Genomic DNA, 17,514 nt, shown 5'->3' with positions numbered 1-17,514 from the left:
TCTTCGCAGGACCTTATACGCAAGGTGGCACGGAACCAAGGAAGCAGTGAAAGTGGATAACTCGTCCGCACGTCAATGCAGCAGAACGCAGCAGATTGGCAGGCGTGAGCCTGAAATTGCGAGTCAGCGTTTGGGGCAGTGGGTTTTCATCCCATGCTGCAGGCTCAGGACCATTCAACATGTGATCTGAGGTATAATGTAGGTTGAAACGGGTAGTCCAAAGGCCCATGGTCCCTTGCCTGCATTGTTGCCTCGTCCACAGGTCCGCAGGGTTCGGGCTTCACGAGATTGCGCATGCCTTGATGACGACAATGTGTGAGCTGTCTGCCCGTTTCTATGTCATCACATATTCGACACTCACGCAATTCGCACGACGGTTGCTCGTCACGAGGCCCCTGCTCGTCACACGAAGTCATCCGAGAGAGTTCAGGCCTTACGCAGCTCTACGCAGCTCTGGGCGCGCTTTTCTATTTATTGCGCTGGCTTTGAGGCGCCAAGAACATGCATGAGGGCGACGGGCTAAAAGTGCAAGCGGCGTTAGGGCATGTCGATCGCCTCGTCACCCAGGGCAAAGCCCTGTCCTAGGCACACTGTGTACAGTAGATAGGAAGCACTATCAGTTAGAGGCACAGCGGAAGCAATTCCCTCGTTTCTGCTTGAGGGCCCAAGCTTGCAGCTTATTGAGCGGATTGTTAGCGATTCTGCAGCCTCTAACAGCAACTTGATATCTGTGCTTCCACGACACGCGGTTGCGCCGTGCCGCAGTTGCGCCTGGCAGTTCCGGGAGCGCTGCAATGAAAGCTGTGAAGCGCCGGGCGCCGGCCGCGGAAACGCCAAGAATCAAGACGGCCAAGATAGCCCGCTATGAGCGTCAAATCAACGAGCTGCAGACCGAACTCGTTCACATGCAGCAAGAAATGGCCAGTTTAAGGCGCTCGCTCTCTGCAACTGCGAGTGGTGCTAATGCGCTCGACAGGTGAGAAGCACTGAAGGAGAGTTGCTGGTGGTCGCTCGTTCCGCGAGCTTGGTGCATCGACTAGGTCGGCCCGGAAGCACTTGAACGGCCCCGCGCCGCAACCTTCTTGCGCGCTAGCGCATGCAAGCATGCAATTACAAGCTATGCATTCACCGGTCGTGCGGCAGCTGAGCCTGCTACCCTTTCAATGGACTGAACCCTGAACCCAGGTTTGCGTGACTTTGCACCTGAAGCTTGCCATGCCAAATCATGTTTCCTGTCGCAGCCGTGCTATCAAAGCGACTCAATCAATTGTTGAGCACGCGCGGGTGGGCCCGGGCCTTGATTCTCCGAGCAGCTTCGCGTCCCTGAGGGCGCAGACCACCGACGCCAGCGCTGTGGCCTCTGGCGCGCACACGACGCAAACGCACCACGCGATCTGTCAAGGTCCGGTGTGTGGCGCAGTACCGGAGTGCCTGGGCAGCGCCGCCGCCGGCGCGGCCTCCAGCGCCACCACGACGGACACCGCCGCCCTCCCCGCCGCCACCACGCGCACCACGGCCTCCCCGAACAGCTCCGGCGACGGCACCAGCGGCCCCTGCCTCCCCGCCGCAGACTACGGCTTTGACCACATGTTTGACCAGCTGGGTGGCATCGGCGACATCAGCGGCGGCGGCGAGGGCGGCAGCTACAGCGGTTACGGCATGACGGAGCTGCCGCTCAGCCCGCTGGGCGGCGGCGGCGGCGGCGGCTTCTGGGATGACGACAACGACGAGCTGCAGCTCCCGCTGCCGCAGCTTGCGCCGGAGCCCCAACACCAACAACGCCAGCAGCACATGCAGCACATGCGACACGCGCATGACGCGCAACAGCAGCGCCTAGTGAGCCAGGCGGCGGCGGCGGCCGGTCAGGGGCACCAGCTCGCGGCCAGCGGCAACCCAAACCAGCAGGTGACGCAAACGACGTTGCCGGCCGCCGCCGCCTACATGGCCAATGCCGCCGGCAGTGCCACCGGCACACCCGACGAGCGCCAACTGCTGCCCCTCATGCCGTCACCGTCGTCGCCTCCGCCGCCGCCGCGGCCGCAGCACCACACTGCAGCTGGCGCGCGGCCGGACCCTCTCGGCTTCTCCGTGCTGTCGCGTCGCCCTGCCCCGTCAGCACCCGCGGTTTCTGCCAACGCTGCTGCAGACACCGCGCAAATGCAGCACCAGCAGCACTTGCAACGCCAGCAGCACCAGCTCCAGCACGCGCCTGTGGCGGGCGCTGCCTCCGTCGCCGCTGGGCCGCTGGGCCTATACTCTCTGGGCAGCTTTACAGACAGCAGCGGCTGCCACGCCGGCGTCGCTGCCGCAGCAGGCCTTGTCACTTCTCCCGCCGGCAGCGCCGCCGCCGCCGGCACGGCTGCCACCCACCACGTGCAACTGTCCAGCACCTCTCCGGCGTGGCCCATCGCCGCTGGGGCGACTCTGGCATGCGCTCCCGCCGCTGCTCCACCCGCACGTGGTGTGCTAGTGGCTGCGTCAGCGCCCCCGCTGGCGGGGGTCGCCTCTGGCACGGCGCCGGCGACGCCGTGGCAGCTGGACGGCTGTGGTGGTGACGACGAGGACAATGCTGTGGACGCGGTACACAGCCTGATGCGGCGGTGGTCGTCGGAGCCGCGGGTCAGCGGCATGAGCGGCGGCAGGCCGGGCGCCGCGCAGCCGCCGCTGCCACAGCTGCAGTCGCAGCCGCAGCAGGCAGCCGTGCAGCAGCAGCAGGCGCAGCAGCAGGCGCAGACGCAAGCCAACACGATGCAGCAGCAGGCAGCGCACCTGTTCTGCCACCAGCAGATGCAGCACAAGCTGCACCAGCGTCCTGCCGATGTGGTGACGCCGGTGAAGCCGCTGCCTGCGATGCCGGCCGCCGCCACCCCGCCGCCCGCTGGCAGCAACATGGCTCGCCCGCAGCAGAGCGCTGGCGGCCCCGGCCCGCAGCCTTCAGGGTCGGCGATGACCGACGGCGGGGGACCCTGCACGTCGGACGGCGGCGCCGCCAGCCCCGCGCCCTCGGCGCCGCTGCCGCCGCCGCACGTGCAGCACATGGGGGCTCGCCCGTACGGCACGCCGTCTGCCGCGTGGGCCCATTCGCCGCCGCCGCCGCACATGAGCCCGTACGGTCATTCCCCGTACGGCCACCATCCGTACAGCCGCGCGCCGGCATACTACGCGCACCTGCAGCCGCCGCACCAGTACGGTCACGTGCCTCCGTACGCGGCGGACGTGCCGGCCGCGGGCGTGTCGCCCGTGCGGCGCGTGCGGTGGGTGTACCCGGCCGCGCCGCCACCGCCCCTGCCGGGCCTGCCGCCGCCCCTGCCGAGCGCGGTGCCGCGGCCGGTGACGCAACAGACCCCGCAGCAGCAGCAGCAGCAGCAGCAGCAGCAGCAGGTCGTGCCGCACATGCAGGCTGCGCCGGCCTGCTCGGAGGCGGCAGCGCCGGCGGCGGCGGCTTCCGGCTACTACTACCCGATGACGCCCACCACGCCGCGCGGCAAGGTGCCGTACTTTGGGGCGCCGCCGCCGGCGGTGCCGCCAATGCCCCAGCTGTCATGCATGGGCGCGCCGGCAGCGCCGCCGCCGCCGGCGGCGGCGCAGCTCCTCGCGTCGCCGTACCCTGTGACAACCTATGCGCCCGCACAGGCGAGGCGGTGACGGAATGTAATGGCCGCGGGAAGTAGCCACAGGTTGCCCACCGAGCTCTTGCTGCGGGGGTCTGCGGCGAGCCAACGGATCGGGCCCGCCGTCATCCGCGTGCAGTAAATGCATCCGGATATGCTTAACGTTGCATTCAGGGCGGTATTGCAAGCACGGACTGGGGTGGACATGTCTTTATTTATACCTACCCGTGCATCGCGGGTAGCTCTTCTCTTGCAGCTTATCTTGCGGTTGTGGTCGGAAAGGAGAGAGAGATGCCGCCGGACGCCAAGCGTTACAGGCGCCAGGGAATCTGGGGTTTGCATTGTCCAATAGTAAACAAGCGTCTTATCCAATCAATTGTCTTCAATCCCTTGATATAATAATTCTTGACATAGTATCGGGTTGGTCAGCCCAGCCAGTATGTTCGTATGTGTACGTGGGAATTGCGCATTGGGTGAACTGGCCGCATAATTATCGTCCTTGGTGCTCTTTAAGTTTCCTGGGACAGGGCGTTGACTCGGCGTTGTGTTGTTGTGCTTGTGCTTCACTTGAAGGGCCATGCACGGGCATTGTGGTGGTCATGCGGCGCCAAGTTGCCGAATGTGTGACAGTGATGGATGCAACAGGAATAGGGCCAACGGAGCAGGAAAGCCAACAGACCAAAACAACATTGCAAGGTGGCTGGGCGTGTGGGATTAGATGTGCGCGGCTGTAAGGGGGCTGCAAGCTCCGAGCGGCAAGCGCTGGCTCGACGTGTCAGCCTCCATTGCTTGTTGCGTTGCTGTGTTTCACCTTGCGCAGACCTGTCCTGGGATCATGGCAGGAGGAGATGATTCGTGGATGAAGTAAGGGCCGCGGGTGGATGCGCGCGAACACGCAGCATGTGGCGGCGGAGGCGAGGCATGACGACGTGGACAGAATGGATGGGGAAACTAGGGAGGGTCCTCCTCCTTTTGCAGATGCTGATGCTCATGTCACGTTGTGTGCATTCAACGATCGCACGTTTATTAGATGTTGCAAGTACACGGGTTTGGGCACACGGCTTCGGCCCCTCTTCCTTGCCAGGCCCTTGCGTGTGTACAACAAACTTGAAGGGCAGTTTGCGGCTGAAGCTGTGGCAGTTTGAATCTGAGAAGGGTGACTGTTTGGCGCATGCAGTTATTGCCGCTGGAGGGGCGCATATTCGCATGCTGCATGCGCCAGAGACCGGCCATGCGCCCATTAAAGGGTTTTATATATAGCTTGCCGGAGGCTTGCAATTGCGGCAGCTAGTGTGTGGGCGTGCATGGATAGGCTTCCGGGCGCCATGCATCCATCCCTTCAGTATTGCCTCCCGGGGCACTGCCTGTGTGCTTTTATATTCGACGTGCGTGTGTACCTGCTTTCCTGAACGGTGTACAATACATACCGTACGCTATTGTGATACACTCCTCGTCTGCTTCCCTCCTCTTGATTGTTTGGTGTGCATGCGTTGTGTGGCGGTTGCCGAGGCTCGTCGTTCCATTTCTTTCTCCTTGGTCTGTTGGCAGTGCAGCAGCCAAGCGCCTGGACAGCGACGGATCCTGACTTGAAAATATGTTTGCGGAATTGGTTTGACGTACGGCAGTCACCTATCCTTGATGTGTATTCTCTGGCACGTGTCTGAACATGTCCGTGTGTTGAGCCGTTGGTACTTCATCCATTGGGGCTGTGGTGCGACGTTGTGGTGTGTTGTTGCCCGGCAGAGGCTGTCAGTCGCAATCAATTCATGGCTCCATACCGTACATTCATGGCAACTGCTGATCTACATTGCTCAAGAGAGACATAGGGGCACAGTCTTGCCATACGGTACGGATGTTGTGATTTACGGGGTGTGGTATGACGGTGCGCGGCATGTGGCATGCGCCCAAGGACCCCAGCAGGGGATTCCTTGTCCTAAAGCTGGTCCTAAAGCAAAGCGTGCGCATGCTAAGGCAATGCGGCAGAGTGTAAGGCCCACATTTCAGCCACTGACTTGCCATCCATCTGCGTGGTGTCGCTGCGGTGGGGGGCAGTATGAGTCTGGGGGAGTAGGGATAGAAGGGGCGACGGGCCAGGTACAGAGGGCATTAAGGGATTTAAGGGTCTGGGCCGTCATCCCTGTGACGGGGAGGGTCGCTTCTCGGCAAAGCAGCAGTGGATGCGCAATTGCGCGGCACAGGCCGCACAGCCTGTGGGTGGCGCCGTGGCGGGCTCAGTCAGCTCTCCTACAACCGCAAAATGGTGCATGCGCATGGCACAGCCCAGTTGCCACCTCCATGATGCTGGGTGCGTGGGTACGGCGTGCCCCCGCTTGTCGGGCTGTCTGAGCGGCTGTCCCTTCAATTGTAAATCCGCATCCATGATGCTGCCGTGTGGCCTGCTGATACGCAGGACAGGGGAGTGCCTCCATGTTGTGCCTTCACCGGGAGCATCAGCAGGAGCAGCAACAAACAGCCGCGTGCAGTGGGATGCAGGGGCATGGGAAAGCCGGCAGGCACGCGCGGTACGGCCTGACTATAGCGGACTGCCTTGGAGCGACTAGTCCATTCAGAACCTGGGGCCAGGTCCCGCTCAGCCAGCAGTTGAATTGTTGTCCGTCTACATTGGTAGACATAAAGCATGAAGGAAATAGAGATATCAACTGAGGTGCCAGACTGCGACGCGAAGGTGCGCGCGCTTGCAATAGCCGCCTGAATACGAGCTGTATACATGACAATATGATGTAGCGACTACATAGAACGGGGAGCGACTCTCTTTGCTTGCTGATGGCGCGACATCCGGCCCAGCGAACCCGCCAAAACGTCCTGTCACAGCCGCGCGTTGCCATCGAACAGCTTGAAATATGGTAGCGCGTCTGTAAATGCACGCGGGCCTTCACGAACATGGAAAGGCTCGGGGGTTCCCAGCAGCTGGGGAGCCTCGTTGGCACCACCCTGGTCCGGGCGAGCGCCCCTGCTCTCCCTCTTGTTCCCTGAACTTCCACTCCCTCCTCTCGAATTCCGCCACCGCTTCGTGCCTCTTAACAGACCTACTTTTCTGCAATCTACTCGGATGACAAGGCCACGCGGGCCTTCCATGCGGAGGTCAACGGTGACACCACGGCGAGTGCGCAGCCGTGGAGCGCCGACGGCAGCCGCACGGTCAAGTTTGTGATGCCGATGAACGTGCCAGCCTTCCTAAAGCGCATTATCGGTGAGAATGCTAGCTGTGCTAAGGAGGCTGCTGGCTTTGGGGGGCTGAGGCGGCTGCGGGGCGGTGCGGGGGGTGCGAGGGGTGACTGGGGCCAGGGGGTGTGGGCGGGTGGGGTGTGGGCGGGTGGGGTTGCCAGTGGCGCCGCGACCCGGGAGGCAGCGGGGCAGGGACGCGGCGCAAGCAGCACCGCTAGAGTGCCAAGATCAGGGCGCGTTCCATGGGTCACGGTGCGCTCTATGGGTCAGGGGACTGCTCCATGGGGCACGGGACCGCTCCATGGGGCACGGGACCGCCACAAGGTGAACTGGTCGTGGGAGGGTGTTGGGTATTTGGAGCTGCCGGTGGTTGCGCGTGGTTGAGGTGCCGGAGGTTGCAGTCGGTCGCAGACAGGCACGGCGGGGACTGGTGAAGGGAGCACGGTTGGCGCCGTAGGGCTGGAATAACATGCATCACGGTCATCAGCTAGGATGGCCACAGCAGGTGCGGGCGCGCAGGCCCGCACCCCGCTCCGCCCACCGCATGCACAGCAGAGGCCGCAGAGGCGAAGGCACATTACCGCTATGCGAAGTACTCTCAGGATTCTTGGAGGCTCCTGCCGCGGCTCCCACCTCTACGCCCCTTGTTCCTCCTTGCAGCGCGACAGTTTCCTTACGGGAATGGTTCAAAGTTGACCCACCTCTACGCCCCTGGCGCTTCGCCCCCCTCGTGGCTGCAGGTCTGGACAGCGTGCCTGTGACTGAGGTGCAGCAGCTCGAGTGGGCGGAGGACAAGAGCTCGTTCAAGCTGGTGTCAGAGCCCACTCTCAATGTGAGGCGGCGGGAGGCGGCGATGGGGAGACAACGGGGGAGTGAGGGATCGGGGAAGGAATGACGGGGACTCGGGCAGGAGGGGCCGGAGGCCGGGGAAGAGGATGCGAAGGGTCAAGGGCCATGAAGGAAGTGGTACGGTTGGACGAAGCTGAATTGTATGGCATCGGGTAGGGAGCGTGCACGAGAGAGGCCGCCGCGCAATGAAGGTTTGGGAAGGGGACGAGGCATTGGCCAACGGAGGCTTGTAGGAGGACCAAGCCGGTGGAAAAGGAAACGAGCGACGCTGAGCAAGTACGTACACCTTGCACACAAAGGCATCTTTGCTTTGACACTAGTGACTTCCTCCCGGCGCAGTTTCCCGGCGCCAACAAGTTCACGACGTCTGGGTTCCTGGAGGTCTCCACCCTGCCCAATGGCAGCACACGGGTCAGTGCTCTCTGATACGGGTGGATGGGAAGTCGTGCCAATGGCGTTGCCCCCACCCTCCTTGGCACTGAGCCTTGTAAAACCCCCTGTGTACGACACACACACCGTGTCACATCGCAACACACCGCAACACACCAAGCTGGACCACACAACCCACCGCGCCTCACCACGCCATACCCGGTCTTGCCGGTCCATCTCAATATCCTCTGGTCTCGGGCCCTGGCCCCCGCACAGGTGACGGCACTGATGCGGTGTTCCGCTGGCCTCGCCTGGCCATTGAACACACAAGTGGAGGTGAGGGCGCGTGCGCACCAGGGCACAAGCGGGATCCCGACTATGCGCGAAAGGAGCCAGGCGCGTGCCCCTTACTACCGTATCCTGCTCTCGCACTTTTCCACTGTCAATGTGCCATTACCATAAGACTGCTTCCGACACCGCCGCTTCCACCCCACACACCAACCCACAGTCCACGATGGCGACGGAGGCTCAGGCGTCCATCAACACCTTCCTCGAGTGGTGCAAAACCTACTTCAGGAAGTGGGTCCCGCAGAGTCATGTGTGTGTGTGTGGTGCGGCCACGGCCCCATCCACACAGCCAACATGCCAAACTGCCCTCACGTTGCAAAGCTGTACCGTTCCTCGGTCCGCGCATGCCCCGTGCCAACAATCTCTCCGCCAGGCTACAACATAGCATTGAACACTGGGTCTCAATTTGCTTGGGGTTTGGCCTCGACTGCCCACACACACCACACACCGCACCGCACCGCGCCACAGGTGGCAGTCTGAGCGGGAGGAGGTGCCGGAGCGCCCCGCGCCGCCGCCCGGCGCCGCCGCCCGCGCCGCCACTCCCTCTGGCGGCGGCCCCGACGTCTTCTACGACGCCTGGGACGACGAGTCGGAGCTGGCGCAGGCGCCCACTGGCGCCGAGGTGGAGGGCGGCGAGGCAGGTCCGTCAGGTGCGATAACTAATCACAACAAGGCTACAATGGCTTCGGCACTGGAGACTGGATTTGTTCACGGTATTCAGGAGTTGGTCGTGTGATGTTGGTTGGGCTCTGTGCTTGGTGCTGAAGGGTATTGTTGATTGGAGTTAGATTGTGGTGCTGCTGCTCGGCGCACCCGCTGCCGCAGGCGCAAGTGCGGAGGTTGTGCCGTATGCCCCAAAGCGGCTGGAGGACGTCATTGTGGAGTGCCTACGCCACATCCAGGCTAGCACGGCGGACACGGCCGCCAGCCTGCGCAATCTGGAGGACATGATTCGAAACATGGACGACAACATACAGGTGTGTGGGGAGGCTGCGGGGTTGGGGTAGATTACTCCAAACCCTTCTAATACAGCGCGAGGGAGGTGTGGCCCTAACCCTTGTCTTGGCGGCTGGAGGTGGGGGCTGTGGCTGCTGGAGGCAGGGGGAAGGGCGCAGCGGGATGGGCAAATGGCCTACGGTATACCCAGCACCAGCAAACGTGCCTGCACGTACCTTAATTCATTCCGACCTGGGCACAGGTGCTTCGAGACAAGCTGGCGGGCAAGCGGCCGACCGCACGGTCACGACCCGCTGCGGCGTCAGGGGCGGCTGCAGCGGGCTCGGCAGCATCCAGAACGGCAACCAGCGCGGCGGCGGCGACGGCGGTGGCGGCGCCCGGCGCGGGCTGGGGCGGCTACCTCGGACTGGTGGCGGCGGTGTCGCTGGTGGCGGGCTCAGGCGCGGTGGCGTACATGCGGTACAAACAGGTGCGTGTGGTGCGTTTGTTGCAGTGCGCGTGTGGCGGTCGCTGGGGTTTCCTAGTTTGCAGCTCATGCCTTGTAAGGTAGCAGCGGTATACATGCATGTTGTTTGGGGCTCAAGAGCAATCCAGTCGACATGGTTCTGGTGGCGAGCGCCGGACCTGGCGGTCATTGTTTCCGGACAGTCATTCACCCCCTCCGCTCCTGTTGGTTCTTATCCGCGCGCAGGTGTCGGCAGGTAGCGGCGGCAGCAGATAGCTGAGAGGTCAGAAGGGGGCTGGTTTTAGACTACGTGCGCGTGTGTGCGTCGGGGCACCAGGAGAAGAATAACGAATGTGAGTTGCAGATCTGAGGGCTTGTGGGGGCAACGGTGCGCTGTGCGAAGCGACAGGATTGGCGGTTGAGGCAGCTGATGCCGTACGCTGCTTGAGTGATTACATCCATGCTGGTTGTGTCGAGCGTTGAGTGACGGCGAGTATTGGAGAGCAGGTACAGGAGGCGTGTGGCAGGTTGTCGTGGAGTATTGTTGACTTTGTTGTGGGTAGTCCATTATGAGGCACATAAAGATTCATACAGAGACGCTCCGCGGCGCCCAATCACATCAGCGGAAGCTATAAGCGGCCGTGCAGGTTTGGGTGAGCGCAGCCTTGGGAGAGAAACTTTACAAGAATCCGCGTTGACATGTAGACTGTCCCAATGGCTGAAGTGGCGTTATGGGTTGGATTCCATTGTTTTGATGGCAACGCCGTGCCAGCCGTGAATCAGTGAGCAAGTGGGGTTTACAGAAGTGTAGACGATTTTTGCAGGGTCCGAACGCGAAGCTTTATCACTACACTGATTAGCGCAGCTTCCCTCCAAATGACCCTTTTTGGCCTGGCTTGGCCCTCAGGCTAGGGCGGGGCCCGTACAGGGCCCACCACTGGTCTCCCAACCATGCATACCTGCTGGCGGTGTTGAAGCTCCCTAGTCCACTTCTCGTCATGCAGTGTCATGCAGACCGAGCACCGCTGCATTAATGATCATTCCGTGCACCACAACGCCAACTTGTGGGTGGCCAGGTCACTGTCAGCCGTTGACCTTGTAGGGGTGTCGACACCGCAGTGGAGGGGGCAGTCGAGCCCCATGGCGACAGGCACGTGCTGGCTTGCTCAGGAGTCCTCTACAGCATTCCGGATACCACGATGGGTTCTTGCCTTCTTGGGCCCAAGCCCTGGCGACCCAGTAACGCCGACCCCGTGCATAAGACAGGCGTGCCTCAACATGACAGAGGCGCGTGCTGGCTGGGTGATAGCGTTGTCGTGGCTCAGACAGGAATGCCTGGCCAGACGACAAGTCACGCTTAGGTCATTTATCACGTTTGCGTGTCAGGAGGTATGAGATGCTGAGAGGCGAAGTGGTCCACGCGCTGATAGACCAAGTATCAGCAGCTCAATCACAACGCATCTACTCGTGAAGCCGTCACAGCGCCGCAGATTTGCTTGCTCGCTCCCATCATGCACGCGCCGAGATCCTCACATCCACCCCCATGTCACACCCGGGACTCAGTCCTTGAGTGGCACCCACCCCATGTCCACACATTCGCACTGGCCCGGCGCCCGTCCAATGAAACGGACAGGGCGCAATTCCCAGTGTATGCACCCAGTCTGCTCAAGCAATCATCTAGCCAGACAACCCGTCCCCCAAAGGCCGCGATTGCGCGGCCTGTACACACGGGCGCCCCTGCTGTACAGTTTGTTCCACGTTGCCACATGCCACGCCATGCATCTGCACACCCCAAGCCAGCCAGCATCCCTTGTCTCGCCCACACCCGTTGAACAAGCGCCACCCTTCATCCCACACACGTAGGCGCCCAAGCCCACAGCCCTCTCTCATAAACCACCGGCACATGGCCGTCCCAGCCCCAAGCGACGCCTGCACTTGGCGCACACATACACACACGCACATACACACGCCAACACATCAGCATGCACATATGCACGCACGCGCTGCCGCCGCCGCAGCAGCAGCGCTCACTCGTCCAAGCGCGGCGAGTCGCCGTCCGCCGGGAGGGCGCCGCTGTCCACCGGCTCGCCCGCAAACTGCCGCGCCGTCTGCACAAGCGTCGAACAGGGCGCGACCGGCAAGGAGCAGGGTTCTTATAGAGGAGCCGGCAAGGAGCAGGGCCCTTTAAGAAGAGCCAGCGACGTTGATGGCTGCTACTTCACAAGGGCCAAGGTCCCGCAATCCGGCAGTAGGGTCGCATCCGGATGCCGGGCGACAGGCAAGGCAAAGGCTGGACACACGCCGAGCGCGGCTTGGGCTCCGGATTCCCGCCGCCCCCTCTCACACATAGGGCCCATTTGCGCGCGCGTGTCCCTCCCTCCCTCCCTCCTCTGCGTACCGTGCGCCACATGTCGGCGGCCGCCTGCATGAGCTGCGCCTGCACCCGGCTGTAGTGCGCCATCATGGCGTGGAAGTCCGCTTCGCGGCTCAGGTGCAGCCGCCGCAGCTCCTCGCTGTTGCGGCCCTTGACCAGCGCGTACGTGTCGCGGCACGCCTGCGCCGCGGGCCGGGCCGGGTCGGGTTGCGTTGTGTTTTGCGTTACGCTGGGTGCGGTCGTGTACCGCAGACTTGGATGGATGGACGGGCGCGCGAGCATGAGTTGCGCTTCTCAAACGCGCGCATCGGGGCAGACATGCAAACACACCGTAGTGCCTGCCGGGCGCTGCAAACCGCCAGCTCCACTCCAATCCCACAACACAGCCCGCCCCCCCCCCCTGCAAGCCCCTCCCACCTTGAGCTGCTCCTCCAGCTTGTCCACGGCGTTGGTCAGCGTGTAGGCGCGCCGGTCGCCCTGCGTCTGCCGGCCCTGCAAGCCCTGCACCGCCAACGCCGCACAGGCACACGTCTAAAGCGGCCTGGACAGGAGGCGTGGGACAGCGGCCGCGACCACCGGTACAAAACTCCCATGCGGACCGCTCCGACAAGCACACGTTTACAGCCCTACACCCGCCTGCCTCCCTCCTCCTGCGCCGCCGGCACCATGCCACCTGATACCGCGCCTGCTCCGCCGCTACACCGCCCAGCCCTGCTGCCACCGGCCCCTGTCCACTCACCCTCCCGGCCGCCCCGCCGCTCTTGCTGAGCTCCGCCTGCTTGGCCGCCAGCTCCGCCTCCAGGTCGTGGATCTGGTCCAGGCACTGAACCGGGCGAGAGGGAGAGGGCGAGAGGAAGAGGGCGAGAGGGCGGGTGGTTGCAAGTTGGAAGGAGGGAGTGAGTGGCTCGGAGGCGTAAAGATTAAGGTTGTCGACAAGTGCGACATCCTGTTAAACATACTGCCACTGCGCGCGTACATATACAACCGCTGTGTTGCGGCCGGAAGGATGGGTACCCTCCCCCCCATGGAATTTTATACATTGGGCTCGGGGGCATGTAGCCCTATCTCCCCCGCGATGCGGCCTCGGTGCGCCTCACCCGCTCGCGCTCCTCCAACGCCGCCACCGCCTCCGGCATGATGATGTAGTAGTCGTGCAGCGCCACCTGCACAGGGCACGTGTGTACGTGGGCGTGGGCGCGTGAAGCATGCTGCATGCGCCCGTTCGTGCTCAACGGACCGAGAGCCGACACACATTCTTGTTCCGTGTCCGGACTCGTAAGGGACTCGAGCCGACAGTCCGCAATCTTCTGGAGCCCTGATCGCCCTGATAGCCAGCCCGGCACGCTTTGCCTCCTCCCATAAACCCGCCGCTCGCCTGCTTCGCCGCAATCGACAACCACCATCCTCCGTTCCCCTCCTCCCCGCGCCACCCCACCCCAGCACCCAGCCCCAGACCCCGCACCAGGCTCGCCGCCGTCTTGACCGACGCGCTCTTCCACAGCGTGTGCTGCCGCGCCGTGGCGTAGCTGAGCTGCTTGCAGTCCGCGGCGCGCTTGCTGGCGCTGTAGCCCGCCTCCGTGTAGGTGCCGCTGTGCGCGCGCAGCGTCTCCTCCCACTGCAGGAACGACACCAGCGCGCGACACCAGGCAAGCGTCAGGGCCAACAGGGCCAACCGAGTCGGGGTACGGTATCGGACTGTGGGACAGAGGTGCGGCCCGCAGGCTCGCTGCCGGCAATCAGCCCGTGCCAGCTCTGCCACTGCCTCCCGATTCGCATCCGTCACCGCGTGCTTCACACATCTTACTCAACACCCGCCCTTGCACCCATCCTAACCCATTCCCACCCACGCCCCAAGCTCGCCCCTCCCTCCCTCCTTCCCTCCTTCCCTCCCTCCCTCCCTCCCTCCCTCCCTCCCTCCCTCCCTCCCTCCCTCCCTCCCTCCCTCCCTCCCTCCTCCCTCCACCCTCCCTCCGTCCCTCCACGCCCCCCACCTTGGACAGCATGCCCATGTTCCTGCCCAGCTCGTACATGTCGCTGGCCAGCGACTCCATGTGGCCGCACATGACGCGCGCCGACTCGCAGCACAGCTGCAGCAGCCGCTCCAGGTCGCGCATCAGCTCCTTGGCCTGCAGGTCGGGGGGTAGCCGCCCATGCCCATGCAAGACGGAGTGGTTTACTTCTACGAGTATGAAGTGCCGAGATCAAGGGCAGCGTAAGGGGCAGCGCCGGGAGCAGGGGCAGGGCCCTTAGGAGTGAGAGGGGGGAGAAAGGCACGGCGGCTGCACCATTCTGTTATGGGCACGTGCCTAATTACACGAACAGCCAACTATTCTACTTTTTCTTTCACTCTCCACCCTTGCCTCCATGCTCAACCCCAGTCAACCCCTCTTTTCGCCCGCGTCCCTATCCGCGCGCCTTTCCCAGATTCCTGTCATCCGGTTCTTCTTTGCGCAGGGCGGGGACTGCCTTTCCACTCTTTCCTCCAACCCTTCCCTACCCCCCATTCCGCCACCACGCCCCCCCCCCCGCCTGGCTGCTTTCCTGGTCGCCAAGTAAGTCGTGCAGTTTGTAGTGTCGTCTCCGCGCGACTGTGCTGTGCTGTTGTGCGCGCCACCGAGCCCGGGCGGCAACGTCTGTCGCCGCGCCGCTCGCATGCTTCTCCACGACATCTCGGCCCCTTCCCATAAGTATTATCGCTTGCATATTTGGCCTCTGACCGCGCTCCGCTAACTTCGCTTGGTTTGCTTTAGTTTGGGCTGGTATCTACGGCTCCCTCCCCCCCACACACACACTCACGTGCCGCAGCTGCTGCTCGTCCTCGTCCAGCTCCCGCCGCGACCCGGCTGCCACGCCCACGCTGTGTCGCACCCACGCCACCAGGCTGTTGAAGCCTGCGGTCGCCTTGGCTGTGGCGACCGCGCCGCCGCCGCCCACACCCAGCGCGCCCACCATGCCCTCGTTCCCGTCCGGCGTGCCTGTACCGCGGGGAGATCTTCGTCAGGAGCCACTTCAGCCTCAACTGCCTGCCGCAACCCCCACACATTCTCCAGCATGTCATTGTAGCCGGTTTGCTTGTGAAGACGGCCTTACGTGTGCCCTCACGCTCTCCCGCCGCCCTCCCTGCTCTCGACCTTGTTCCCCACCAGTCCGCAGCAAGCCACTGGCAGCCCAACATCAAACAGCATGCCCGCTACCTCCCTTCCTTGACAGTTCGGACCCCTATTGGCTCGGGATCCCCTTGCCCCCCCCTACTCACTGCCGATGCCGTGCAGCATGCTGATCCATGCGGGGTTGTACTGCAGCTCGCCGGGCTGCAGCAGGAACAGCTTGAGCGCCTCGGCATCACGCAGCGCCGGGTGGCTCACGATGCCGCGCAGGAAGGCCTGGCGTGCGGGAGGAGGGAGGGCGTACATCCATGATTATTTAGAAGTGGAGGCGTAGCCAGCAACAGTAGTATAGCAGGCGCGTTGCTACCGATGTCCGTGAAGTTCAGCAGCCGGGTAATGGGCCCATCCATGCAAGATTGAGTGAATGCAGGCAGCCGAAGCGGGATGTGGGGCGTGCGCCACGCAGCCTGTGCTGTCTGGCCGCGGCAATTCAGATACCTTGGGGCCCATGAGCAAGTCAAGTACACCAACCCCGCATGCTATTACCGCCACAGCCGCACGCCGCAGCCGTACCACACCAGGGGCGTTCGCGGCCCCCGCCCCCACACACCTGCAGGTCGGCACGGCGCAGTCGCAGGAAGTCCTCGTGCGCCAGCTTGGCGTCGATGAAGGACTTCTCGGGCAGCGGCGGGATGATGTAGCCGCGGTAGTGGGCCTTGATTAGCTTGTGCAGCGCCTGCGCGAGCGAATGGGGCGGTGAAGGGAGGAGGTTTAGGCATTGCTACTTAGACACTGGCAGTAATGGAGGTGCGGGGCAGTTTTGTGAGCAGCGAGGGTTGCAGGCAGGTGCTTGATGTGGTCGGTAGGAGGTGTGCCCGATGGCCTCGGCAGCTGCTCGGCATGTGCGGCGCGCACGCTCCAGCCCAACACCTGGCCCTCCACCAACAGCCTCAGCCACCACCCACAGCTCGTCTGCAGCACACCGCAACCCCGTGCCGAAACCCCGCACCGCTGGTGCCCACGCCACCCTTGACCCAGACCGCGCCGCCCGGGCGCCCGCTCACGTCAAACTCGGAGAAGCGGCGGCGGACCTCCGTGCCGTCGGTGCGCATGCCCTGCAGCACGCTCTCCGTGCGGACCAGGTACGTGAAGTAGGTGGTGCGAATGCCCAGCTTGCTCGGCGCCTCAGAGCGCTCCGGATCCCGCACCCACACACGGATGGCCGGCGGCTCGGAGCCGCCGGCCCCGGCGGCTGAGGTGGAGGCGCCTCCGGCGCTGGTGCTGGGCCCGGCGCCGGCGCTGGGGCCGTCGTCGGGCTGGAGCTCGCGGTAGGAGTCGCGCGGGCTGGGCTGCGTGGCAGCGGCTGAGTGCGACTCCATGTGGCCTGTGAGTCGGGGTGTCGGGGGGGTGTTGGGGGACTGAGTGGCAGGGCAGGGTATGGCAGAAGCGGTTGGGAACGGAGAGCCTGGGCGCGGTGCCCCAGCGGAAGGAGTGTGTTTCGCAGCAGGCAAATGGCGCGCTACGGGTGTGAGAGCAAATGTGCCTAGTGTCTGAAGTCATGCGGTGATGTTGAGGGCCCTCAAGTAGCGCGTGAGAGAATGCAGGAGCTCGAGGGCCGGGGATGCGGGGAACGGGCGCTGCTGGAAGCTGCTTCGGAGGCGGGTGTTGTGCCGGCCGACCGCAGTGCAGCAAAAAAGGCAGCCCGCGACAGCCCGCTCACCAAGCGGACCAGCACCAAACGATGGTTGAGCTGGCTGAGAGGGGGGTTCGTAACCAAAGCCTAGCTGAACATCGTCTTCGCCAACGAGCGGAACATCCACCTCTGGTGCCCCCGTCGCTGCGCGTGGCAACGAGGAGGTTCCGGCTGGCCCCGCGCCAAGCAAGTCCAAGTCTATCGACTGCGCCACTGCATCCGGAGAGCGCGTTCCCAGGGCTGCTGAAGCAAAGCCAGGACTGTCCGAGTGCTGGGCGGGAAGGGCTTGAGCCGGGCTACGACTTGCGCTGCCGGGGTTGACCGGTGCATCAAATAGGTTCAACGTCTCGCCTACAAGGCCACCTAACTCGTCTAGGGGGTCGGGACTCTGCGTGAGCGGGTCGTCCATTTCTACTTGGTTTCGTATGCGTTGGTTCCTTGTATGATATGTTTGATTTCCAAACCAACAGAAATTTGCGTAGGAAGCAGGGACAGAGGAAGAGAAAACTAACCAGGGTCCGAAATCGACCCCATCGTCAAGCTTACCGCTGGCAGTTAACCCTGGCTATCTGTCA

The 17,514-nt window shown here is 63.3% G+C and overlaps 3 protein-coding genes across 3 annotated transcripts; 2 read left to right on the top strand and 1 right to left on the bottom strand.

Annotated features, from left to right (window-relative positions):
* The first annotated feature begins 209 nt into the window (after window positions 1-209).
* CHLRE_07g326550v5 (uncharacterized protein) lies at window positions 210-5,991 on the top strand. Its single transcript, XM_043064100.1, has 2 exons — window positions 210-976; window positions 1,242-5,991. Exons 1-2 carry the CDS (start codon window positions 918-920, stop codon window positions 3,643-3,645), a joined length of 2,463 nt encoding a protein of 820 aa, XP_042922668.1. The 5' UTR covers window positions 210-917; the 3' UTR covers window positions 3,646-5,991.
* Window positions 5,992-6,179: 188 nt separating this feature from the next.
* On the top strand, window positions 6,180-10,925 carry CHLRE_07g326500v5 (uncharacterized protein). Its single transcript, XM_043064099.1, has 10 exons — window positions 6,180-6,297; window positions 6,657-6,822; window positions 7,538-7,629; window positions 7,986-8,057; window positions 8,292-8,351; window positions 8,524-8,594; window positions 8,832-9,013; window positions 9,189-9,340; window positions 9,562-9,789; window positions 10,012-10,925. Exons 1-10 carry the CDS (start codon window positions 6,250-6,252, stop codon window positions 10,039-10,041), a joined length of 1,101 nt encoding a protein of 366 aa, XP_042922667.1. The 5' UTR covers window positions 6,180-6,249; the 3' UTR covers window positions 10,042-10,925.
* Window positions 10,926-10,927: 2 nt separating this feature from the next.
* CHLRE_07g326450v5 (uncharacterized protein) lies at window positions 10,928-17,419 on the bottom strand. The gene is made up of 12 exons (XM_043064098.1): window positions 16,967-17,419; window positions 16,311-16,630; window positions 15,857-15,982; window positions 15,396-15,522; window positions 14,936-15,114; window positions 14,131-14,265; window positions 13,602-13,754; window positions 13,237-13,302; window positions 12,879-12,962; window positions 12,557-12,640; window positions 12,164-12,319; window positions 10,928-11,873 (listed from the first exon to the last, which is right to left on the bottom strand). Exons 1-12 carry the CDS (start codon window positions 17,346-17,348, stop codon window positions 11,793-11,795), a joined length of 1,893 nt encoding a protein of 630 aa, XP_042922666.1. The 5' UTR covers window positions 17,349-17,419; the 3' UTR covers window positions 10,928-11,792.
* Between the last annotated feature and the right edge of the window lie 95 nt (window positions 17,420-17,514).

The sequence above is a fragment of the Chlamydomonas reinhardtii genome, chromosome 7 (assembly GCF_000002595.2).
Source record: "Chlamydomonas reinhardtii strain CC-503 cw92 mt+ chromosome 7, whole genome shotgun sequence".
NCBI lineage: Eukaryota > Viridiplantae > Chlorophyta > Chlorophyceae > Chlamydomonadales > Chlamydomonadaceae > Chlamydomonas > Chlamydomonas reinhardtii.
This window is presented reverse-complemented; position numbering and strand designations above follow the sequence as displayed.